At 41.1% G+C, this 25,715-nt stretch overlaps 1 protein-coding gene across 15 annotated transcripts in view; it reads right to left on the bottom strand.

The window, feature by feature from the left end:
* Positions 1–6,510: 6,510 nt before the first annotated feature.
* GPATCH8 (G-patch domain containing 8) overlaps positions 6,511–25,715 on the bottom strand; it is a 60,274-nt gene continuing 41,069 nt past the window's right edge. For 8 of the 15 annotated variants that reach the window (XM_025207294.1, XM_025207295.1, XM_025207296.1 and 5 more), the window contains 5 exons: positions 23,798–23,941; positions 20,928–20,964; positions 14,795–14,844; positions 13,226–13,356; positions 6,511–12,780 (listed from right to left, as the gene is read on the bottom strand). In XM_025207294.1, coding sequence (XP_025063079.1) covers positions 8,904–12,780; positions 13,226–13,356; positions 14,795–14,844; positions 20,928–20,964; positions 23,798–23,941 — 4,239 coding nt within the window. In that variant the 3' untranslated portion in view covers positions 6,511–8,903. The remainder of the gene's footprint in view (positions 12,781–13,225; positions 13,357–14,794; positions 14,845–20,927; positions 20,965–23,797; positions 23,942–25,715) is intronic. The other 7 variants (XM_025207300.1, XM_025207303.1, XR_003094703.1 and 4 more) reach the window with 6 other exon arrangements.

Genomic DNA, 25,715 nt, shown 5'->3' with positions numbered 1-25,715 from the left:
TTTGGCATCTGCACATGACAGGGAGAAAACAACGTGCAACACAAGCCAGGCATTGAAATGCTGCCTCCAGAGCATCACAGCCTATGTACAGCCAGCCTTGTGTCACGGAGAGGACCTGTGCCAGCTACGGTGATGCAACGCAGCAGCACGTCATAAAAGACAAACAAGAGGGCTTGTTTTCATTTGCTAGGGGCACGTGTGGCTTTGCAGATCAACCACGGCTGTCAGCCACGGGGAGAGGAAGGAGATGCCAGTCCTTGACAGCACAACTAATGAGCCAACTACTAAGAGCTGCTTTCACAGCTGACAGACTTGCCAAACTGCCCTGGGCATTTGCAAACAGCCAGTGACATCAACTTAGCTGGTCTCCAGCAGCACTATTATACCCTACTCCTCTCTGACCCAAGGGAGGGGAGAAGGTGGGAGAAAGGGACACAGATAAGGAAAGGGATCGTGAAGGAGCACAGCCACATCAAATCCCTGTAGCAATTTTGATGGTGACCAGCACCACCTTGTGAATACTGAGGGGGATCGAACAGGACATGCGTGAAGCACCTCGTTTGAGATGCACTGAATCCAGCCTCAGTTGCTGGGGTATAGGACTGCTAAAAACAAGGCCCTTTGCTGAACCCCAGGCATGCTCCCTTGAGAATACCACCCAGAGAGCCATTTTGTTCGTACCTGGAAGGATTAAACTCCTCTCCAGTCATGAGCCTTAGTGAGTCATGAGCAGGGATTCGGGTTTTTCCACTTGTGATAGAAAGAAAGCAGTAAAAACCAGATTTTCTCCTTTAAGAGAAAAATGCAGGTTACAGTGGGTTTCCCCTATCAGGCTAGCAGAGAGCCAGTCTGCAAGGGGCTGGGGCAAGTGGGTGAAGGTGGTCAGGCAGGGGATGCTATGTGCACGCGTGCACATACACATGGCTGCCAGGCAGCCTGGAGAGCAGCTCCATGCAAATAAGTCAAGGGGGGAAAGGGGGGAGTTGGCCAGGGCTGGGGTTGCTGCCCAGACTGGGCGAAGCATGCAGCTTGGGGCCCAGAGCCATGTGAGGGCCCAGGGCCCAGGGCCTGGGTGAGGAGTGGGACGGGGCTGTGGGCGACTCTTCTGGTGGTGGGGCAGGGCTGGCTCCCTGCTGCTGTGCACACGCTGAGGGACAGGCAGGTGGGGCATGTGCCCCCCAGATTTGTGCACAAGGCAGGTGCATAAGCGGGCTTCCCACCCTGCTGCCTTCCCCCTGGGGTCTCCCTGGCCCAGTGGGCAGGACCCCGCCCAGCAGGACAGAGCAAGGGGCACAACCCTGCACCACCACCCCTACTGCTGCCAGGTCAGCAGGGGGCACCTTGCCATAGCAGCACGGAGCTTCCCCGCCCAGCCCCGCTCTGCCGGGTCCCACCTGCTGGGCAGTGGAGGCCCCAGGGAGAGGGCAGCAGGGCAGAGAACCCTGAGGCCACAGCAGGCAGCCACCCCACCATGGACTCTGCTCCAGCCATGCCACCCGTGGGGGAGGGGTAGTTGGGCTGGGCACTCAGCTCTCTACTGAGAGAGCAGCTGATGATCTAGCACTGCCATGGGGGCAGGGGGCTGCAGACCTAGGTCCCTGGCCCTGTAGCCCTAGCAGGTGGGAGCTGTGGGTAGGGAGTGAGGGGCATTGGCAGAGCACCGGCCCATTAGGGCTGCTCAGAGCCACAAAGCAGTGCAGTGGGGGGCAGCCGCAGATGGACCCATGTCCTGGTAAGCAAAGGGGGCAGAAGGACCTCCGATTTTCCATGGTAAGAAAACCCAAAATCAAACACCAAAATTTAATCGGGGAGGGAGGGCAGGGAGGGGAATATAGTGGCATTTCATTTTAATTGTGGATTTTGGGTTCTTTAATCAGAGAATTTACTATTTTTAATCTGAGAAAACCCTGGTCACGCATAGTGCAGAAATGGGGCTGGCAGAGGGACTGCAGCAAGGCAGCCCAGCTTCAGGGTGTTTTCCCAAGCAGAGGCAGCTCTACAGTGCCCATGACACAGGAAGACAGCTACAAAAGCACCTGAAAGCAGGAAGTGCAGATAGGCATGATACACCTTTCTAACACGCGTGCTGCAACTACCCTGGACACAGCCCTGCTTTCCAGGGGCAGCTCTTTGGAACTGCCCAGGCAATGACACTTCCTGGCCTCTTGCTCATGGTAGAGCCCAGAAACAATATAGGAGCACTGGGGCTGGACACCCAAACCATGAGCAGTGAATGGTTCACAACCACATTCTGTAGAGCCAGCTTTCCTACCTTAAAGAGTGCCCCTGTCCACTTATGAAGAAGGTACCTTTACCACTGCAAATCACAATCTTGTCTGTCAGTCACAGGATGCAGCACTTTACTGCAGTGTGGTCTCTTGGGGGCCCCCTTGGAACAGTTCCATTTGAGGGTGGAGGAATTCACTCCAACCTGCCAGGCTTCAGACACTTGGAATTGGGAGTCTTTAACACTCCCTCTGAACACCCCACTCCATGTGCTCATGAATGACAAGTAGCCTGCAGTACACCCCCCCACCCCGGCGCCTTGAATGGGAGTTCCAAGCACAAAGAGCAGCAAGTCCGTCCAACTCCTGCTCCCTGAAATAACCAAATGGAAACATGTACTTTCCTTGGGAATGCATTTTACATTATGCTAGCCACCATGAGAAGGCTAGTGCCCCTCGTGGAAATTCAGGCCTTGCTGAATTGCAGATGCAGACCACCCACAGCATCAGCGTTACTTCCCAAACCATGCAGAAAAACAGGAAGAGGTGAAGGGCTATGAGAACAGTGAGACCATGGTCCATTTGTGCAAGCTGACATGGGAGTGCACAGATTAGAGTCAGAAAAAGCTATCTTCAGAAGCACCTGCCTTCTGGCCATTCCTCACTAGTGTTATTCTCTGTAGTGACAGCCGCACTATGGGCTTGTCTACACAAGAACACTCAGGACTGAATCCAGGTTTACATTGGGTGTTAAAGTGGGTAAATTAGGTTGCATTAAGACACTCTTTTGCAGAAAAAGTGGTCTTAATTCAACTTGGCTTAATTAACTTCAACATAAATGTGGCCTTCATTAAGCAAAATCAAATTAATTCTGAATAAGAGGCACACGGGTTTAAATTAATCCACTTTACAAATTAATTTGGATTAACTTTCAATTGCCCACATAAAAAAACCCCTGTTTTCTGTGTTTATTTCCATCCATGAACAGTTCAGTAGTCCTGGACTTCCTACATGCTGACCTTTTTACATACGAGAAACCATTAACCCCTCCCCAGTCTCTCTCACCCCTCGCCTCGAAGTAGTAAAGTGACTGAAAGCTTTGAAAGAGTTGTGGAGCAATTTTTGAAATTACCTCCTGAAAAGAATGAGCGAAGTGCAGCAGACAGGATCCAGGAGGGGAGGGGAGGAGGAGCAACAGAGATTAGATAAGTGACTGACATCTTAGAAGCACAATAACTAAAATGCCAAGATGATCAGAAGTCACATCCTTGCAAGGTTTGCACAGCTGTGCTGCAAGGCCCTGATCACCTCCTCACCAAAGACAGAAAAACTGCCCCTGCCTGTTCCCACTCTTATCTTAACCATCTGCCCTGCTGCCTTCTGGAAGCTGATGTATACTGCCAGGCTATGTCCTATGTCAGGAAAGCAAGCTGAAATGTCCTGGGACAGAACACTTCTCTTCAGACAGGTTGTAAGCACACTCAGCTGGGCAATATGATTTTTATTTTTATTTATTTTTTTAATTAACAGGATTTTTCCTTTAATCCTCTCAGTTATAATTATCTAAAGTCCTTGGAAAGAAGCCTTACTGAGCAACTGGAAAGGCAGCCCAAGGAAAGCAACAGCTTTGGCTAACACAGTCATCTCTACCCAGTAGCAGCAAATACAGCAAAATGTCCAGGGCTGTATAAACTAGTAGTGAAAGTCTGAAAAAGAAGAGTCTGTGCCTCCATGCCACCTAGGAAGCAGGTGACAGAACTTAGTTGAACGCAGGGGTGGGCAAAATGCAGCCCACAGGCCAGATGTGGCCCGCCAGGCCATTCTATCTGGCCTGCAGGGGCCCCCCAAAATTTAGAAGATTAATATTTATCTGCCCCTGGCTGCCTGTCATGCGGCCCTCGATGGCTTGTCAAAACTCAGTAAGTGGCCCTCCACCCAAAATAATTGCCTGCCTCTGGTTTAACACGCCTTACCCCTTAGAGAGCTGCTGTGGTCACTGTCAGAGCCTTGCACCTGCCAGGGGGAACGGTGACTCAACATGCTTCCTCTGCAGCCTGACTTAGACAAGAGTTTTCCGTTAGACTTGGGCAGTGTGAAACTGGAGATATTTCACTGCTGTAGAAAACAAAACCCATGCACGTTCCCCTAACCAAAGGGCTCTTCAGAGTAACTTCCATCTCTTCAAGCTGCATTCAGCCACAGAATCAAACCAGACTTCTGATGTCCATCTGAGCACAGCCAGCAGGGAGGCTGGAAGAGTCGTGCAGAGGGATAAGACATCCACTGCACTAAGCTTCAACCTGGAAGTTTCTCTTTTCCCCACAACAGAGAAGTGCAGGCCTTTCACTTGCAGTGTCTGACACATAACAAAGTCTGCCATTTCACAGCAGCTGGAAACTGGCTCAAGCTTTCCATTAGCTTCCAGCATCTAATGGCTGTAATTTAAACCACATTGCCTTGACACAGCTTGAGACCAGAAGGGGAAATTTTCTAAAGAAGATCCTAGTAGGTAGGGGCTGTTCTTTCCCCGAAGCCAATCACGCTAGGAAACAGGTGCTGCTAACAGCCTAAAGAAAGCAGTATCTTTAAGGAATGAGCAATTTGGACTTGCTGTCCTTCAGCCCAACTTCTATATGCACAGCACAAACATTAATAGCAAGGCAGGAAGTGTGCTAGTGTTACATTCTTGGAACAGCTTTGGTCTCCACCTGCTACAAAGTGGCAGCCAAAACCCTGGGAGGCCACAGCTCAGACCCCTCTAGATACTGCAGTAGAGTTCTGCAAATGTAATACCAACAAACTTGAATGGAGTGGAAAAACTCCCCCTCCTCAGGCAATATACATGCAAAGGGAGGCCAAAAGCCACTTTCATAAAGTGCCTGTTAATACACACCACAATAGAACTAAATAATTTTACTGGCCAAGCAGCGAGTAGTGGAGCACAGGTTATTACACCATCCAAGGTTATTACACCATCCAGCAGATGTTTTCTTAATAGTAAAGTCTCTGTCCAGCTCTGTCACAATAAGCAGTCAAACCAGCTGTAAACCAGACCATCGAGAATGCTTAAATGCAACCCAAATTCCCTCCCACCAAACCAACCTCCTGTCTCTTGCAATGCCATAGCGCTAGTTATTCATTTATCCCACAATCAGCAAGAAATTAATTTTAATCACAGAAAACTACTATTAAATCCAAACTTTCAGGTCAGAAAAGGCAGAAGTCCACTTTTCTTAAAATCAACTTTAACCAATATAGAGCACACAGGATAATTTAGAGGGCAACACATCAGCTGAAATGTGTGTCTGTAAGCTATGTTCCTGTTTAATGAGGTATCATGCTGGCAAAGTCACAGCCTTACTGAGTGACAGAAAAAGAGTCTGGGACAATCCTAGATAACCTAGATACAAACCAAGTTAAGGACAAGCAGCTCCCAAACCCAAGCAAGAAAAATCAGCTGGCTGAGGAGCCATAAGATGGAACATTTCATCTTGTAAGTCGCTTGTTCTGACTATCCAGGGGCCAGGGCAGGCAAAACCTGTTCCTATCTCACAGCTATTAGTGATCAATGGTCACATCTACACAAGATGCCTTAATATGCAGTGGACTGTTCTACTGCATGTTAGTGCATCATGACAAAACCCTGCTAATGTGCTAGCGTGTAGCAGAATGAGTCTACTGTGCATTAAGCATCACAAGAGAAGTTTGCCTTTGCTACTGCACAGTAGTGCAGCTACTTCACCTTTATCTAATACCGCATACTTAAACTTAATGCGCAGTAGCAAAGGCATATTAATGTGTACACATGCTCAATGAGAAACAAGTTTGACAACTCTACTACAAAACACTAGTTTTCACAACATGATGACATCTTGCTGTACTTGTTCTGAAAACGTTTCCGTTTTCAGGCCCGTCACCAGAATTGGCACAGCCAGAAAATAGAACCCAAGTCTGCGCATTTCCTATTTTCTGGGCCAGTAAGCTTGCGTAGCCCAAGACCGTGTTCATTTTAGGAAAACAGTGGCACTGTGCCATGCACCCAAGATTAACTTCACCAGTTTCAAGTGTTGTTTTGTTTGTACTTTTGGGAAGAACTACACGTCTTTTCCACAAATCATTGGTTTATTAGAAAGTTTCTTTTCCCTCATTTTACAGCATATATATATATCTTATGTGACAAAGTTAAATACAGTCCGTTTATGCCTATTAAGTAAATGATAGGTTAAGTATTTTTAGCACTATTCTGGAAGTCAACCCCTTTTTTCCCTTTTTTGGAAACCCCCCCCCCCCCCCCCCGACTGCAGTGTGAAGGGTGCCAGAAAACGCATACTGAATCTAGAAGCTAATGAAGTTCAGCATTGAAACATTAATACTGTATTGTTAAATATATACATTAATTAAAAAAATTGAGTCCCTTTATCTGACCATGAGATTTCAGTGCTATTTGTTCAAAATGCAAGTTTCTCTCTTTAACTAGTGAGGAAGCTCAGGGATTTAAATCCTTTGAATTTTGCACCCCAGATTTCTCAGTTCAGCACTCTGGGGAGAGTGGGGAGGAAATGGAAGAATGGGAATGCTAACTGCTGCTGAAGCAATATGCAAACTGTATCGTCTTCTCCTAGCACTCCCTGCCTTGCTCTGGGTCTGACAGCACAGAGAATGAATCTGCCACTGTTGTGAACCTAGGTGATATACATTGATACAAAAGGCTGTTACCAATTCTGCTAGGAAATAGGACTCCCTGGACAAAATGTATCTGAAAGCTGCATTAAAGCAGGGAGATTCTGAACTTTAAATCCTCCAAATAAAGTGGGACTGAATCTCCTGATTTAGTGTTGATGCAATTGGAACACCTAATGCTTTAGGGACAACTTCCATGGCTAATGATAACCAAAAGTGAAGAGACTGATGCAAAAATGAATGAAGAAATCTATTAAAAAGATCAGACAGGAGTTGTCAAATGAGTGACCAATCAGAACACCTTTACCTAGGAAAAAAGGCATCTCTTTAAAGGTAAAGGTTCCTTTATCATTTAAATAGAATAGTGGAACTGCCTGAAACAGCTGAGGCAGTGGTTAAAACCCCAGAAAAAGCACGGCTATTTTATGCTCTATAGGATTTAACCCAGTTTCCTGACGCTTATGAATCTGCCTCCAGTGTCAATTCCTATGAAGCTGGCTGCTTAGCTAAAGACCAGAAGCATGCAACAGGCCTATGTTGGTTCCATTTGTATAGCATTTTACAAATCCTTCAAGTCATCACTTTTCAATGTGATGCAATTCATTAGCTGTTAGAGTCATCGGTGTCTTCAATGCACCTTATTTATTCCAATTCTCACATTTTTCTTCTGCAAAATGCTAAATGAAGATTTTTTTTTTTACATTTTATAGTACATAAAAACTTCAAAAATACATGAGCTTGATAAAATATACATGCTTAGTCATTTTGCATCTAGCTGAAACTATAAAGTTTAACCTTTACAAGTGTCTTATTTCAACTACAGCAAACATATTTACACAAAAGCCACCAGAACAAGTACCACTAAAAGAACTGGCTGTAAAAAATATTATTGCAGTATACTACAAATGTAACCTTTTTATGAGCTACAAAAAGCAGCATTTTTATGTTTACAGAGTTCAGTGCAATTCTTTACATTTAAAAAAAATCCTATAAATTAATAAGGAAACCATCAATATTACAGAGGAAAGAATACACTTTACACATTCTGGTTACTCTCGCCAGATTGTTATTGGGTTCCAGTCCTCTGTATTGCTTCTATTCATAAAGGGCTTTTTCTTTTTGTTCTCATTCAAATGCTTCTTTTACAGTATTTCAGGACACAGGAGGATGAACGATCTCCCTCAGCAGACTGACCAAAGCCTTGCCTGAAATCACAAACCAGCAATCTGAGCACGCCTCTCCGTTCCATAACAGACAAAAGGTGTCAACGTGCACTCCTCACATAAGAGAAGAATGTTAATGTAGGATGGAGAAGAGTAAAAAGCTTTGAACCTTTTTAGCTCTTTTGTTCAGTGAAGCTTTAAAATTAAACCCTATTTCCACCTTCACTGCTTGCGTAAGGTACTTGGATAGGTGATGGCAGGTACCAAGTGCCCGCAAACTAGTCACTGCCCCAGGCTAACCAAGAGTGGCAGTACCCTTCCATCAAATCCCCATGGCAGGATACTCAGATGTCGGCTACCGAATATTTTACACATGCTGCATCACTGATTACAACCAGGATTCAATCATGTATGCTGTTTTAATTAGATGACCTCGTTACAAGGATTAGAGAGAGAGAGCCAGCCAGAGTATGAAACACTGTTTGCAATTTACAGAAGGGCAGAAGATTATTTAATATTGGGGGGGAGGAAAGAGGGGGGAAGCCTTTCAAAGCACGTGTCTGTCTGAATTTGAGATGATTCCTTTAGGATACAGTGGTGCTACATAAAGGGAGGAGGTGGGAACGTGAGAAAGTCCCTGATAGTACACAAATGCACACAACACTCACAGGATTTAACTGCTGCACGGCTCAGATGGTCTGCAAGCCACATCCTACTTCTTTGGCTGTTAAGAGTGAAAGGAAATTCTCAGATCTCACCTGCCAGCCGGATCATTTTCAGCCCCTTTCCAAGACGCATGTTTTCTCCTTTTTCTGAGGTCACTTCCCTTTTTCCTTCATGTGCCATGACTAGGTGGGTGCTGTAAGTCCTGACCTGAGAAAATGGGGTGCAACAATGGATGAAGATGCAATGCTGTGGCAGCTGCTGCAGCAGCAGGTCGAGGGGCAAGAAGTGTCGGATAAAGAGCCGCGTGTGGAACAGGATGAAAGGTGAAGGGACCTGGGTGTATAGCCGACGCAGGAATGATATGGATGGGGTGGCTGGCTAAAAATGTAGCAGGGTGCCCTGGAATAATAGAGTGGGTCAAATGGGACAATGAAATGGGTGTTAAGTGTGGCTGGGGTATGTGATGAACCTGAGCAAGAGGCTGAGGATGAGGATGTGGGTGAATCCCTATAGCTGCAGCAGCGGCAGCAGCATGGTGCTGCAGAATGGCATGCTGCACAGTGGTGATTGATGTTGCAGACGCAGCTGCTGGCTGCTGAATGTGTATAGGTTGTAGAGCTGGTGCAGCTGGTGCCAGCGCTGCAGAAGCAGGGAAGGCTTTGACCTGCTTTGCTAGAAGCTGCTGCTGAATGTGCTGTTGAGCTGCTTGCTGAAGCTTACTGTACTTCTCCATTTCTTCGGGTGTGAAAGTGATTGGTTGGCTCTCAAGTGGTGCAAGAGAGGAATCTTCTGCTCCTTCTGGATCTCCTTCAATACTTGGTTCCCCACTTTGAGGTACATAACCAGGAAAGTGTTCAACATCTGGAACTAAAGGCATAATGCTTGTTTCTACAGGGACAGGCTGGTTCCCACCATCCATAGGTTCTAAAGCTTCGCTATCATTTGGATCAGAGAGAAAGTTGTGTGGCATTACCAGATCTCCTGAATTATAACATTCAGGAAGTGCCTGTGCTTCAAGAGAAACTGGTGGCATTTCTGCAGCAGGCTCTTCATGCTTCTGTTCTTCTAGAGGTTTGTCTTGCATTACCATCACCACCTCCTCCAGCAGAGGCTGACCTGCCAACTGAGTTTCCCCACTTCCTGGGGAAGCTTCCTCAGGCTCTGACAGCTCTTGTTCCTCACCCCTTTCTATCCCAGACTCTTCGTATCTTTTTGTACTTGGTTTTCGGACTGTAGGTAGCTTCCCAATTAAAGGGAGAACCGGTTTGTTACCTAATGAAGGAGGAAGCTTAGGGCCAAAGTATCCCTGCGGAGGATCTTTAAGTTTTATCCCAAGCTTGTTTGCCCCTGCCAGCATTTCATCAGTAGTACAGGGCTTCTTTTCAACCTTCCTAGACTGAATCTTTTCGAGCAGAAGTTTTGCTGTGACAGAGTTTCTCTCTTCTGGACTGCAATCACTTTCAGAAGCTTTTCCTAGACTAGAACTGCTGCTGTTCTGAGAAAGCAAGCCAGATGTCTTTGCTTCATCTCCTTTGCTCTCTTCTTTTTTCAAAGACCCTTCACTTCGGCCAGGTCTGAAATAGTGAGGGGACTGTGAGCGGTAGATTTTAGATCTGATGAAGTCTCTTCGCCCTGATCTCCTCTCTTCGGGGCTCTCGTGGCCACGAGATCCCTTTCTTGAAAGAGACCTCTGTGAATGACTTCTTGTGCTGCGGCTGCGATCCCGACTGTAGCTACGACTCCGTTTCCAACTGCGGCCAGTCACGCTTCGACTTCTTCTCTTGCTTCGACTGCGACTGCAACTGCTGCTCCGTGTTCTGCCCCGACTTCTTGTCCTTGACCTCCCCCTAACATGGGTATGACTCCTGCTTCGACTTCTAGACCTGCTTCTACTAAGGCTGTAGTCATCCTCTGAAGAGGAATACTTGTGCCTTTTTGATCTGCGATTTGGGCTGTTGTAGTCAGAATCATCGTCGGAACGAGACCTCTTGGAATGACATCTTGATCTATCACTGTAATCACTATAGCTATCAGCAGAATAACTTCTCCTGCGACTGTACCTACTGTGGTCTGAAGAAGCAGAGGCATCAGAACTCGTCGAGTATGACCTTCTAGATGACCTTCGAGAAGAATGCCTTCGTCCTGATCTGGAACGGCTTCTGGAGTGGTCACTACCAGAGTCATAGTCATCGCTGTATTGTGACAGAGATTTCTGTCGGAAGTGCTTCCGACGAGAACCTTCATCACTGTCATAGTCTCCACTACTTTGTCGGCTCCTGTGGCTGGACCTACTAACAGAAGGAGCAGAACAGCGCCTCCTTGACACGGAAGACAACTGTTGCAGGTCAGCCTTGTGTTTTTTGCTGCTGTGATCTTGGGAAGAGTTACCACTGTCATCTTTTTTGCTACTGCTTCCCTCTTCAGCAGAGAGAGACTTCCTTTGAGTGTCCTGAAAACAGTGCTTTTTCTTCTGGAAATGGCTACAGTCTTCAGGCACTTCAGTTTTCAGCACTGTCTCAGATTCAGTGGAAAGAGATGATTTACTTTTTTTGTGTTTGTGTTTTTTCCGTTTCTTGGGTTTCTCATCCCCCATGTCAGTTTTTCGAGTTTTCTCTTCAGCTTCTTCCTTGTGTTTACGTTTGTGCTTGCTGGATTTTTTGTGCTTCTTTTTCTTTTTATGTTTATGGGATTTCCCAGACTTGTCTTTTTTATTGGTTAAATTTTTGCTACTGTCATCAGCTCCTTCCAGTTTGCTGGCACTTGCCAAGTTGGAGTCATGCTTGTTCTGGGTGCTGCAAGTAGACACCGATTTAGTTTCCATTTTTACAACTGAGCTATTAGTTGTGCAGCCTGTCTCCTTGCCTTTGATTATGTCACTGGATTCTGTGGACAGTACATTTTCCTTAGAAAGAGCGACAGGGTCCTTAGATTTTTCTGTTCCTTTAGCTTTAGCATCTTTGTTGCGTGACAACTTAAAATCAAAATACAAGGGGTTACAACTGTATGAAACTGATGGCTCTGCCTTGGTAAATATCAGAAGTTCTGAAGGCCACTGGAGAGTAGTACTTTCATCTTTACTCAAAACGGGGAAAAAAGGTCCTGTTGGATGTTTTGGTCCATCACTCACTTCTTTACCACTTGGGGCAGGCTGAGTGGCTTTAGTAGCATCTGGTTCTGGTGGATCATTTTCTGTAGAACGTTTGCTTTCGACAACACTTGCATTTTCTGGAGTTTGTTTTGTTTCCATTTTGCCTTTCTGGTCTGTAAGTTCAACAGTACTTAGTTCCTTCTGCTGCACAGTGCTCTCAGCTGATTTTTCTACATGCTTGCCAGCCTTGGGTTTTGGAGAATTACCCTTTTTAGTGTCATGTACATTTTTTTTGTTCACATTTTCTGCTTCCATTTGTTCTGTGGATTTCATGAAAAGTAAGAACTGAAAGTTAGGTTTTACTTTACAATGGGCTGGGGGAATATAATGATAATATTCTGGCTCTATTGGTGCTGGTCCATCTTCTCTTCTCATCTTTTTTAATTTAGATAGCGTAGTGGCTAAAGACCCACCACTGTCTTTTTCATGTGAGTCATCTTCATCAGGTTTGCCATCTGGACTATTTGTGTTTTCAGTCTCACCAGCCTTCTGCAGAGCTCCTTGATCAGAGGCTCTATCATCAGATTTTGTTCCATCTGTAGGACTAGATTCATCCACATGGTCTTTGAAAACAGATGCTATAGACTCAAGTTTTACTGGAGCCTTCTTGGCAAATGAGAATGAAACTCCTATTTTTTGCAGTGGCGTTCCTGAATTATTCTTAAGGCCAAAACTGACTGCCTGTGTTGTCTGGATGGGCAACTGTCCAGGCATAAGGGTGCTGCTGACTTGTCCAGTGTTAAGGACACTTCTGTCCATTATCATTTCTGTGGCCTGACTAGAAGTTGTTTGGATGGAAGAACTGCTGTTAGCTGCTGATTCATTCTCATCATCGCCACCACCTTCTTCATCTACAGCCACAGTGGTTGTTTTGAACATGGGCCCACTTCCAGGAGCACTATGGAATTTTTTAAAAGAGGGAAAAGGCTGATTAGACAGATTGGCATGTTTTTCAAAACATGTCTCATACTTACTTCCAATGCCCCCATAATTAATATTATAAGTAGATAAAAAATAAATTTAAAAAATGCTGTCATATCCTTGTCAAGGTAGTACTTTCCCAATACTGTCAAATGTCTTGCATTATTTAGTATTATTAGGAGCTCTGGGGTAGAGTTAGTACAAAAGATTAATATAAATGTCTTACCCAACCAACTTGTGCAACTAATTTACTCATCTGAAGATTAAAGGAAAAGACTGAACAAAGGTGAAAGGCTGCATCACTTAATGCTAGGTTCAGAGGTATGTATAAGTGAGAAGTAACAGTGTTTTTGCCACATTTATATCTCATATGAAATTTAGTCAAACTCATTCTAGGCATAGTCACAGGTCTACATACTCACCATTCAGACTGTCTTCTCTGTTCAGCCAATTCATGTAGACGCCGAAGGGCCTTCTCCTGCTTTTTCTCATCTTTACGTGATCTTGAAGAGACATTGCGAGCAAACTCCCTTTGCTTGAGATCCTTCAACCTCTGAGGTAAGAGACAATAAGAATGGATCAGATAAAAATGACAATTAAATCAGCTCATTAAAGCCTCTCTCTCTGTTGTTGCATAGGCAAGTGTGTCATTAGCCTAGCCTAGCACCAACCAGTAAACATTTATTGAGTTAGGAGGGAGCGACAGTCTCTTAGCTCAACAAACCAAATGGAAAAAGACTGCCATCCTCCCAGTAGCTACATGAAAAGACAACTGTTGATCACTTCTGGCTACTACTTCAAGTCTGTATCCAAATTTCCAACCAGTGTTTATTCACTTTCATAGCATATACAATAAAGCTGATTTCAAAGCAACAAGCAACTTCTGGAAGAAAAGAAAATGACCATTTACTCTGCAGCTCTTGCAGGGTGCAAATGTACTTGACAAACAGAGCATGACAGAAGTCTTAATAGCATGGGCCAAAGAACAGAAAGGGATTAGCTAGTGCAGAAAAATTACCCAGGTACTATTATCTTGAAAAAGCAATGTACAAATTACATTGGGGAGGCACCAAAACTGAACACCTTATGAAAGCCATTCTGTTAAATCATACAAAACAGAGCATTCCTTTCCATAATTAACAGTAACTCATTTTCCTGTTTGAAGTGTTAGGACAGCCTCTGGAGGGACTGCTAATTTCAACAGAATAAAGTATGACCTTGACAGTTTTAGTATGTTTACTGGAGTGATGCTAAATTCTACAGAACCTTGTGTTTTCAAGTTTGGGGTCAAATGGGAAATAGAATCCCAAGTAATTTTTATAATGAAGGATGAGATAAAGATCCCCTGGAGAATTTGGACATTGCTTCCCATTAGTTCTAATATGCACTGGGCACCTGAATTCCTTGGATGGCTTTGAAAGTTCCCAGTCTTCAACCTCTAGGAAAAAATGGGATTTTTACATGGATCAGCATAGATAAATTCACCTTAAGAGTGCTGCCTTGATGCTTGATTAGCAAAGAAAACTTCGTATGATAGTCATGAATAACTATTAAAAGGCACTAGTGAGTGTGGATGCCTTCATCTTTCTCCTGACTAGCCTCATACTTTAAAAAGAGCCAGATTTTTTAGAAAATTCTAGTCACCTGCTCTCTGAAAAAAAGTCAGACCCCTTTAAAGATGTCTCAAACTGATAGTTTAGGCATAACTCAGGTTATCAAATTCTTGCTCTTTCCTGGAACAAAACTGCAGGTAAATATTATTGATATACTGGATCTAAAAATGTAAACAAAAGGATCACATTTGAGGAATTAATTTGGCCCAATGTAAAGTGAACATTGCTTTGTGAAAGAGAAAAGATTTGACAAGACAGGGGAGCTCTTTTACCTAGTAATTATTAAACGTGGTTGAGGTATACCAAAATCAGAGGGAAGGATACACACACACAAAAAAAAATAGTTACAGCTACAGACACTAGTAGAAAGAAACTCACTCTTGTGATCTGGACTCCAAAATTAGAAGGATTTGCTTTCAATACATCAGCTGAAAATGTCACATCACAAAGAAAAAAGAAAGTAAAAATATAACAAGAGTGGAAGAGAGAAAAAAAATAAAAGCAAGCATTACTACATAAGCTCTCAGTGCATCTGCAAGCTATTAAATGGAATAAGCAGCTGATCCATCAAAGCTAAGAGGTTCAATTTCAGGGTGTTTTGGGTAGGAGGAAACCACACACACACAATCCCACCTGGAATAACAGAGCTACTTTCACCAGGACAAATGAAAGGACTTAGAGCTTTGTTTTGTTTTTTGATGCATGTTAAATGTTGAATAGTAAATTTCTAGAGGAAATAGAACAAGCTAAGCAATGGTATCAGCTTTTCCATGCCGATTTAAACTGCATATCTAATACCCTCTAGGAATTTAAAAGTCACCAACAGCTGGCAAAACAATTTGAAGTAGCGTTTGATGCCAGGTTCCTGGATGTTTAATCCACTGGAGGAGGGAGGGAGGGGGGGAGACGCAGATATTTACAATAAAAATGAACTACAATTTTCTTTAAGTGGAGGCTGAACTCCCAAACACCCACCCTTGCATTCCAAAGGTAGTTTTAAACTTCCTTCTTGGAAACAAAACAGGTTCACTAGTCAGTCAAGGTGCAGTGGTTTAGAATAATCTGGTTTCCTTTGCAACTCCCAGTTTAGCCACAATGAAAAATGCTTTCTTAAACCCTGACCCATCAGCCTTTCGACACCACTTCTGATATGATGGTGCACTGCAGAATATGTAAATTGAGGCAATAATTACCCGAGTTGGGCTTTCTCCTGTTGGTTAGTTAAACAGCTGCCACTAAACATTGTTTTCTAACAATGAACAATGCCCTAAAAACATAACTCCCAATTTAACAAAAAAAAATATTTCTATAAATTCTAAGTAACAATCTATCAGTGCAACTTATTCCAAACTATCACTGTAAGAACTCCCACTGGGCGCATCTACACATGCGTTAATGCACCTTTGATATTGAGCATTAACTTTAGTACTTCTAATATGAGGTACTGCACAGAAGCAAAGGCACACAGTCTTTTTGTGACACTGTGCAGTAGACTAATTTGACTGCACATCAGCATGGCCTTTGTCATGATGTGCTAATGTCCAGAAGAATTAGTCTACTGAGCATTAAGTGTCTCATGTAGACGCACCCACTGTCGATTATTATTTGGTGAGAAATCCTACGTATTGGGGCAAAGGGACATTTATTTACAACACGTTCTTAAATCGCTATGACCTGGAAATAGAACCTTAAAAAGGATATGTGGCATACTTCCTTTAACACTAACATAATCCTCACATTAACCTCCAAAGTAATTCTGCATCTCTTTGAACACCCCCGCTTTACCCTTATCAGCAGAAGCATGGATGGATGTAACATTGAAACTGTTCCACAAAGGCACCACACCACTACTCTTTGGGACTATAACAAAGGCAAAGTAAATTCAGGAATATTTAATTTGGTATCTTTGGCTGCATTAATATAACCATGAATAAATTATGAAAAAAATTTTCCAAGCAAAAATAATTCGACAGTGACCACCTGACAAGAAGCCTGGCTGAACTGTTAAAAAGTTGCATGTAAGTAGTCTTGCAAACGAAAATACTACAGGAACAAGATCCAAAAGTCCTTATTTACAGACAGCTTGAGAGCTCAGAATTACTAATGAAGAGTTTTGTACAGATGCTAATGTCCTACTATGAAAAAAACATATTCCATTCCTTTTGCAGTCCAGAACTGAGTTAGGTAGCACATGAAAATGGTAGAATGGATGACCAATCTATGGAATTATAGTACTAATAACCAAATTGGTAAGATTAGGATCTATAAAAAGGTAAAGGCCTAAATCAACAGGAATCCATGAAGACAGCATGCTAGCTTGGCTCATTTTAACAGGGGTTTAGGTTGTAGCAGTGTTGGTATAAGGACATAGGCAGACAAGGTTCTTTGCATGAATCTGATATCTTTCATTAGATTGATTTAATAAAAGATATGATTCACCCAAATAACCTTGTCTAGCTCATTTTAAGACACTCTAGGCATCAGCTGCTACAGAAAGATATTTAAATATCTGTATTATGCTGAAAAGTCGCATCTAAAATTTCTGCAGAATGAATGTTACCTCAAAAACCAAAGAGCATTATTCCATCACTTCATTAACCAAACTGAAGGAATGATTAGATCAACGGGCAAGTTTTACAAAACTACGTAGACTGCCCAATCAAGGGACTCAGATTGCTAGGCCTTGAAATTAATCCGCCAAAATTTATGCACTTCACCCAAATAAGCGTAAAGTACTTGGGCTGTTGAGGACAGCATACCATACTTAAATGCTTTATCCCACTAGGTTGGTATTGGCATTGTCCATAGTCAATCTCATCTTGGATGTACAGGAACATTTTAGATCTTAATCTGATACCAATGGAAGTCAGAAGCAAAACTCCCAAATATTTCAATAGGGCAAGATGAGATCCTGACAGAAAAAGTTTCCTAGAGCTATTATAGTAATTACAAAGACTGAAGTTTGTTAAAGGATTGTCTTGTGATTTTGTGCAGGTACAGGGATACAGTGGATGCAAGAACCTGGCATTCAAAGCAACCTGCAATCCTTATAAATATGTTCACAGACTTCAAACCAGCTAAAACAGGCTGTATGCCTTCAAATTTAAAATTTATCCTACAAACTAGCCTCTGAAGATCTGCCTGTTCCAGATGTGCAAAGGGGTGGGGGAGAAAAGGGGAATGGAAAATATCACCAGCCAGTGGTGTATTTTTAAAGAAGAAACAATAAAAACAGGGGTCTGGATCCACTAAATAACCAAGATATGCCAGGCTGAAGTCCTGTTTACACCATTTTATCTGGTAGTTATTTCATTAGAAACCAAAGACAGTTGAATCAGAACAATGTGCTGAGTCTGCTGAGGAGCTGTGCTTAGTGTATGCCTGAAGGAGAAGCTGAACAGTGAGACAAAGTAGTTTCACGTGACTCGGGTCCCTGAAGATGTTGATGAGATCATGTCTGGAGAGCCAATTTCTAGATACGAAATACAAGCAATTAGAGAAAGAATTGAAATCTAAAGTGACCTTTTAAAAAAATATGCCTAAATGAATTAGCCAACTCATCTTCTGTTGATGAGCTGGTGCAATTTCAATGATCAAACCCCATTCAGGTAGTACCAAATGCCAGTAAAAGAAATGGACATGTCATCAATCTATTGTACAGAAGAAAAGAGGCATTTCAATTGTACTGCTCTAGAACAGGAAGGCTGATTCTTTCATGGCAAGTTATGTCTTCAGAAGGGAGGGCCAGATAACACTTATGTAGGAGGCACTGAAGCCTGTAGAGTCACTTAAAATAGAAAGCGTTTCATGTAATAGTGTGGTCCCACAACAGTGCCACTCCTCCCAAGCTATTGTTTTCAAATCTCGCTGCCAACTGCTATTAAATAAAATTATAATGTACTTTTTATTAGCTGACTGATGATACCAGTTTCCTGAACTTTTTTACATGTATCCTCATTAGTTCACTCCCATAAGCTTGTGTAATGCAGAACAAGCTTGTCTGAGTGCCATTTTTTTTGCTTGTATTTAGATATCTGCATGTCATTCCATACAAGCAATTATCTCATTGTACTTATTTTACTCTCTTATCAGGTTTTTTCCTGTGTGCACCTGAAGTATGGACTTCAATACTGGTGTCAATATGGTGGCATGAAATAAGAGTTTGGCTTCATCTTCAACTCTCCCTTGATATCTCACTCCATGGTTTCCATTTAGGAAAGTTACCCCTTTTGTTAAGAAGATGCACATTAGCACAGAGTAAAATCCAGGCACAGACCACATTTGTTGTTCAGTCATGTTTCTGCAGCACTGGAGGCTTCCACAGTGCCAAAAAACCTCCCCATTTTATAGTCAGCATAAATGCAGAGACGCAGGGGAAAGAGCATCTCTGCACTGAACTCATACAAGGTTAACTTAAAAAAAAAAAAAAAAAAGGAAATTAAACCCTGGACATCCTGACACTTTACTTGTTTCCAAGACAATATTTTCATTCCAAGAACAAACTTTCAAGCCTTCGTCCACCAGTGCTGCCAAAGCACCTACTTTAAAACATGAAGCATCTGCAAGACGCTCATTACATAAAATCTTCGGTATCGAGACCTACATGAAGGCAGGTACAATCTGAAGAACACAAATGCACTTTTTTCCCTCCAGTATCAAGATCCATGCATGATTTATTTCAGGTTATTGAAATTATTACGGGAGTGATTGCCAATGTAAGCACAAGAAAACTGCACAAACACATGAATGCATACCCTCCCAGCAATAGAAATAAAGAACAAAATACTGGCTAATGGAAACAAAGAACAAGATATCAGCTCAAAGAAAGACTCTTCCACAGCACTTCACTTTAAATTCTCTTTAACTTGAAAAAGAAAAAGACAAAAAAGCATATGCGAGACCACCAAAGTGAACGGGGAACTTGCGTTGATTCAAATTAAAACAAAGAAAACAATGTTTGAATAAATATTTACAGTTTCAAAATGCTACGATTATATAAAAGGAAAAAAGGGGAGACTACATCAAAAACCATTTTTTATGCATCTTCAGATTCCTTTAGTAGTTTGCATCAAGTCCCCATGTTAATTCAAATATGTGCTATATATATTCCTAGGTGAACAAATCTGCTTAACAAAAGACACAGTAATTGGTTTTTCCTGTCAGAAAGCATGCTAGAGATGAAAAAAAACAAATAGTGGGTAAAACTATGAAAGGTCAGGAAACCAGTTTCACCCTGTTAAAGAATTCTTAAAAGTTCTTGGAGGAAGTCAGGAAAAGGAAGGTTTAAAGAGATATTAAGTTCAAGAGTTTTAGAAAGCTGAAGCCATACTCATACACAGTTCAGAAGACAGAGGATCTCAGTCCAACTTTGATGGTTTTCAGTACTGAGTAACTTAATGGATCAAGACTCTGCAAAGGCAAACTTCATTCATTTTTCTTTCTAAACATAAACTAACTTATACCATAAGCTAGGAAGTTGTGTGTACCATCTCAATAACCCAGATAAGAAAGGTTTAACTCAAAGGCATCTGATGTAATACCATAAAGAAAGGTACACATTTTTAATCCTATAAAATGAGACCTTCAAGGAGCTTCCTACATACCAACACATTAGGGTTATAAGAGATGAACTGTAATTCATCTCCTGTATTTAAGTTGACATTAGCTTGCCATCCACATCTTCCTGTGTATTTTTATTTTTTTATACACACACACACACACACACACACACACACACACTGCATGTATATATATATATATGCAGTAACACCCCCCCCCCTCACACGCAGCTTGTTATATATGAACCTTTTATTAAAGGCTGTCAATTTTTACAGCTCTAGAGCTGGGGCAATTCACAGGCTATGAGTTACTTTTGAGTTCGGCAGCCAGAAGATCATTAAAAGAAAAAATTAAAAAATTCCTTTAAAAAAAAGTCATGAGCTTTCTCAGGAAAAATTGTAAAATAATACTATCTATGGCAATGGCCCTTTTAACCTGCTCTATAAATGTAGTCAAAGAGGCTTAACGGAGTCATTTTCCCTTTCTGTTATCTGTACAAAAAAGAGACAGCCATTCATCATCTCAAGGTTTTTCCCTGATTGAATTTACCATTCTAAAGGTGGAGAAGTCCTTTTATAAATAAAGGATAAAATATTCACAAATACGTAAAGGATACTTTTAAAGAAAAACATGTCAGTACTTTTAGAGTGTTACCTCCCAAACATTTTGATTTAAACACAGGAAGTTAAACTGGCAAATGGGGCATAGCAATAACAAGGAAAATGCATTCCACAATTTAATGCACAATTAAAAGAAACTAGAGAATTGCTGTTTCTGGGTAGAGAGGGTTCCTAGGGTACTGCAAGTGGTTGTTCTTTCAGATAACTCATTTCTAACCCTATTAACAAACTGGCATAACTAGGACAGACCAAAACCTTCCCCTTTATAGTTTTAATGTTGATGGGTTGGTGATGGGGTCCAAAACTTATTGGGTAGGGATCAATACACTTACCTATTGTCCCTGATTCGCAATAATCCCGAGTTCCTTCCTGGAATACAAGATAGTGTCTTTATAACTTGGGAGCAGAAAGGGATTTGGGAATGGAAGATCTATTTAACAGGGACATACTAATGTCCACTGAGCAATTTAAGAAATATGACCAAACTGCACTTTTTTGGGTGTTGCAACTAAAATGTTTAAAAGCAAGAAGCACCCTAACAGAAATTGAATCTTGGCAAATAATACACTAGAGAGAAAAGTAAAGCTAAAGCCACTGCTGTCTTAGGAATCTCTCCCTTGCACCTAAAACATCACCACTGCCAGATGTTGCCAAGCACACCAAATTCCAAGAAAAAAATAACAATTTTGCTTGTTTATCATTAAAGATATTGTGAAATCACGTCTTTCTAATAATAAGAACAATGGAAAAATATACATTCAGTTTACACTTTAAAGTTTTAATCAAGAAAGAAAATGTTAGAGCAAGGAAGGCTTAAGAAACCAAGCCTAAAAGTATATTTAAGCTGTCCCCAATCCATTCTGACTACAGGCACAAGGCAATTCACCTTAACTGAAACAGAATCAAATCTCCCCTGAAGATTTCTCTTTTCTTATTGGAAACTCTGCTCTGGGAAATCAGAAAAAAACAAAAACAAATAAAAAACCCGTTAAAAAGGTTCCCTCTCATCTACCTTCATTTTTTTTTTTTTTTTAATTATCCAACAGCAATGCCTTTTCCTTAAAGAGATTGTGCACAACTGAGGAAAAAGTATTCCAGAAGACGAGAAACTTTTTTATTTATTACAGTATATATGTATATACACACACAAAAATCCAACTGAAATTAAAGTTTATGCAGAACAACTTGCCTTTGGTTTACTTTAACATGCCCGTAATCCTTTCAAACTAATTAGGTCAACTATTTTTATTAGAATTCGAGAATATTTGTTTTTCTTCTCTTCACATCACTTTGCTTCCTTGACCAACCAAATATGATTGTACAAAATCTTTATTTTCATCATACAGTTAAAAAAAAACCCCAACATTTTTAAAGCTACCTCCAACTTACATCATATACTAACCAAAATGACCCTACCTTCTGTTGCAGTTACTAAAGGCAACGGAACAGGCTTAGGTAATGATCTCTATGCAAGCTATTTTACTTATTCCTCAAGTCATGTCAAATTTACTGCTAAACCCTGTTCTTTTTACACAGCAATGTGCACCTTAATACCACATAACCTGAACAGGCCAACTTTCCTAGAAGCTTGATTATTTCTCCCCAGACTTATGCATGGATGGAATTCCTGGATGGCTTATTGGATAATTTACCATAAACAAATCTGTAGTCTCTTCATCTCCAGGGCCCATTTAAAGTTTAACAGTTGCAGGTTATCCAATCATATCATTTATTCAGATGATTAATACTTTACAAGTATTATAGAGAAATTCTTGGTACCAATGAGAACACTATGCAGTTGTTAAAAACTGCCAAAACAGGCTTCTTAGGTATCCTGTTCTTGAACTCTAGAGGTGGTTAGTTCCTTCACCAACAAGAACTCTCTGCCTATCAAGACCGTTCTTTCTAAGCATCTCTAGGTACCAGCTGAACTACTACTCATTGATCCAGTCAGTCTCCTTTAGATTTTGCTCATGTTAATTGTTGGTCTACATCAGCAGCTGATAACACGGCATCCCACGCTGAAAGATATGGCATCAGAGAAATCCTTCCAACTGCTGTAATGAGGCGTCATGCATTCAAATTTAAGCCAAGCTGATGGACAAGGAAGTAAATTAACTCCATCTATCAGCAACTTTTGAATGTTTCTAGACACTTAGTCAAAATATCCTGTATAGTTTTCTGAAATGCAATCCAGTAATTCACTAATTCTTACTTGCTAACCTGAAAACCTAAGTTCACCACAATTTTCAGAGAAGAACAGAGTGCTGTTGTGAGGTCTCATGTTATTAAGACTTCATTACTTTTAAGCAGCATATTGGATTTTAGTACTACAAAGTACCAAATCTAACAGCTAAGCATATGAACAAATTAAATTTTGAGGCAGCATGCTTGCTTAAAACTGTTTGTTGCTTCCTTGCTATTTAACACAATTCAGTAATCCACAACACAGCTCCCAGTCAACACCACCGATCTCCTGCACGTAGCATGAGATTGCAGAAGACCAGAAACCCTTCCTTCTGGGGAATGATATTTACAGACATATTCAAATAGACAGTTTTCTAATGCTTAAATCTCATTAATTCAAATGTTTGATGAGCCTAAGCCCGAGACCTGAATTTTAGTAATAAATACATAGTTTGAGTTGCCTGTAGATATCTTAATACATTCTCACTTTGAAGCTAAATCCATTTCAACATGGAAAAATTAAGAGCATGCCAATTCACTGGAGTTGCAACATTTGGAGATTATTTCTAATCTCCTTTTCCTTTTGTACTGGCCATTCTTTTTGGCAAAACCCATCATGATTTCTCAATTCCATAATTAATTTTCAGTCTAGCACATAGAGGCCAAAATAATTAGGCCTTACATGAAAGTTCTCTCTGTCACTTGGTCTTTGGAGTTTCATTATTTATTCCAAAACATGAATGAATCAATATGAGATATATCCAAAGCAATCTACTCTCCTTTTCAATCTAAGGACACTATCCATGTTCAAGATTAAGCTTCACTCTCAATGCCAATAGTTTCATTTCTTTCAGCAACTATTTTGTTGTTGAAAGTGGAACAAATTACAAGCAATGACATCAAGAAGCTATTCCGGGGGATAAGAGGAAAATAAAGTAAAATAAGGAAATTCAAACACAAGAGCAATGCAATGAGCATATAGAATTATTAATCAGGGTGGTCAACAATTGTTTACCTGTTTATGAGCATGGTCATAAGAGTTTATATGGTTGTCAAACTCTTGATGCTTTTGATACTGCTTGTCGCACAGTTCACAGTAAAAGTTTGCTCTGAGGTCTTCCAGGGCCTTGGCAATTGCCTTTTCTTTGTCGACATAATCCTGCAATATTAACAGGAATCAATTCTGTTAAATCTTTTGTAAAGCAAGTAATGAAGATGAACAATTCCACTAGAAAAAAAAATCTTCATAACCAAAAAATCAATATATTACTAGTTAAAACTGTGAATACTGTTTTAGAGCAATTTATTAGCATACACACTCCTACAAATTTACAAGACATTAGTGCTGTGAGGACCTGAACAAATTGTTTTTCAGTTTGGCCTTTATATGTTCTTTATTAAAAAATAACCCAGTGATTTTAACAATTAAGGTTTGCCTTACTTTATAAAACAGCCACGTGGTCACCACCATACAGAACTGCTCCTCCATCAAGGAGGTCTATAACTGGAAACAGGTTAAAAAATTTAGTACGCCATCTTTTGCCTACAAATGAAGTGTGTAACACATGGTCTGAACTCATGTGTGAAAAGCAGTTCAAATTGCCAAGAGAATTCCTTAAAATAAAATAAAAACAAACAAAAACAAAATATAAAACATAAAACAAAAGGAAAACTAAACACCTGCTACTTCATATAAGACTAAAACCAAAAAAACCCAAAGAGAAAAATCCTTCTCTCAGCTTCTAGAAGACTGGTTTTCAACCTTTTTTCAACCTTAGACAGCTTGTGGAACCCCAGCTGTCCACAGACCACAGGCTGAAAACCACTGTTCCAAAACAGAATACTTTATTGGTAAGTGAGAATATTCCCTCTGTTGAGTAATCTCAGGTGCCTTTATATTCGCTCTTAACTAATATGCAGTTCAATAAGGATGCACACATCTGCAAAAGTTTAACATAGCAATGCTAGAACAAACTCAACATGGGTGTAATTTGACTGAATTCAATGAAATTATTCCAGGAATGAAGGTGCCTAGTAGGTTTAGTTAAAGCAAATAAAAGTTTTGCCCAAATCATATGGTTGTACTACAAATACATTAATATTTAGCAAATATAGTTAAAAAGGGTTGTTTTTTTAAAAAAAATACAGAGATTGCGTGTACATACTTTCTCCTGAAACTTCAATCTATAATTAAATGAACAGAAATTTAATCTTTAAGAGGTGGTTATTTTTAGGGTTGTTGAACTGTAAGTTATCCACTTCCCTCCCTCTTCCAATTGCAAAGGAATGCTTATTTTGTGGGTAGTAGTAGTGCCAAAAGGCTTTGGGTTTCATTGCATCAGATCCTGTTCTCTCACAAGGTAGATTCTACTTTATCCCATTAATCTAGTGGGTCAATCTGTATAGCCTGGAGTGGAACCCATGCTGCTCTGGTCAGTGGCTGCTAGACATAGCCTACAAGGCAGTTTTCTCAGTATACGCTGATTAGGACAAATCGCTCAATAGTTAACCAGTGCAATTAACAGTTGTTGTGAAGTGCAGTCCTGAGATGGATCTGTTTCTAGAACCAATACAAGGACCAAAAGGCCAAAAAAGGACCAAAAGACCCCCCCCCCCCCAAAAAAAAGAAAAAAGACCATGACACTTAAGACAAGGGACTACAGAACTTTTCATTAGTCAAATTATACCAATATCAAAATCCAGAAAGATTACATAGTTCTGCCCTTTAGGAGAAGCATGCAAGTTCTCCCACAAAATAAGTTTCCCCACAACTATAATATAAAGCACAATGCCAACAACAGACCTGGCATGTTTACTTACTGGGTTTACTCAGAAATGGAGTAGAACAAACCAGAGCATTATAAAGAATGAAAAAAGCACTACAGTAGCTTGAAAGCAATACCAGCAAAAAGTTAAAGAGTTTCAAAAGAAAC

Source organism: Alligator sinensis, unplaced genomic scaffold (assembly GCF_000455745.1).
Source record: "Alligator sinensis unplaced genomic scaffold, ASM45574v1 scaffold919_1, whole genome shotgun sequence".
Taxonomy (NCBI): Eukaryota; Metazoa; Chordata; order Crocodylia; family Alligatoridae; genus Alligator; species Alligator sinensis.
The sequence above is the reverse complement of the archived record's forward strand: the minus strand, read 5'-3'. Positions and strand labels throughout refer to the sequence as shown.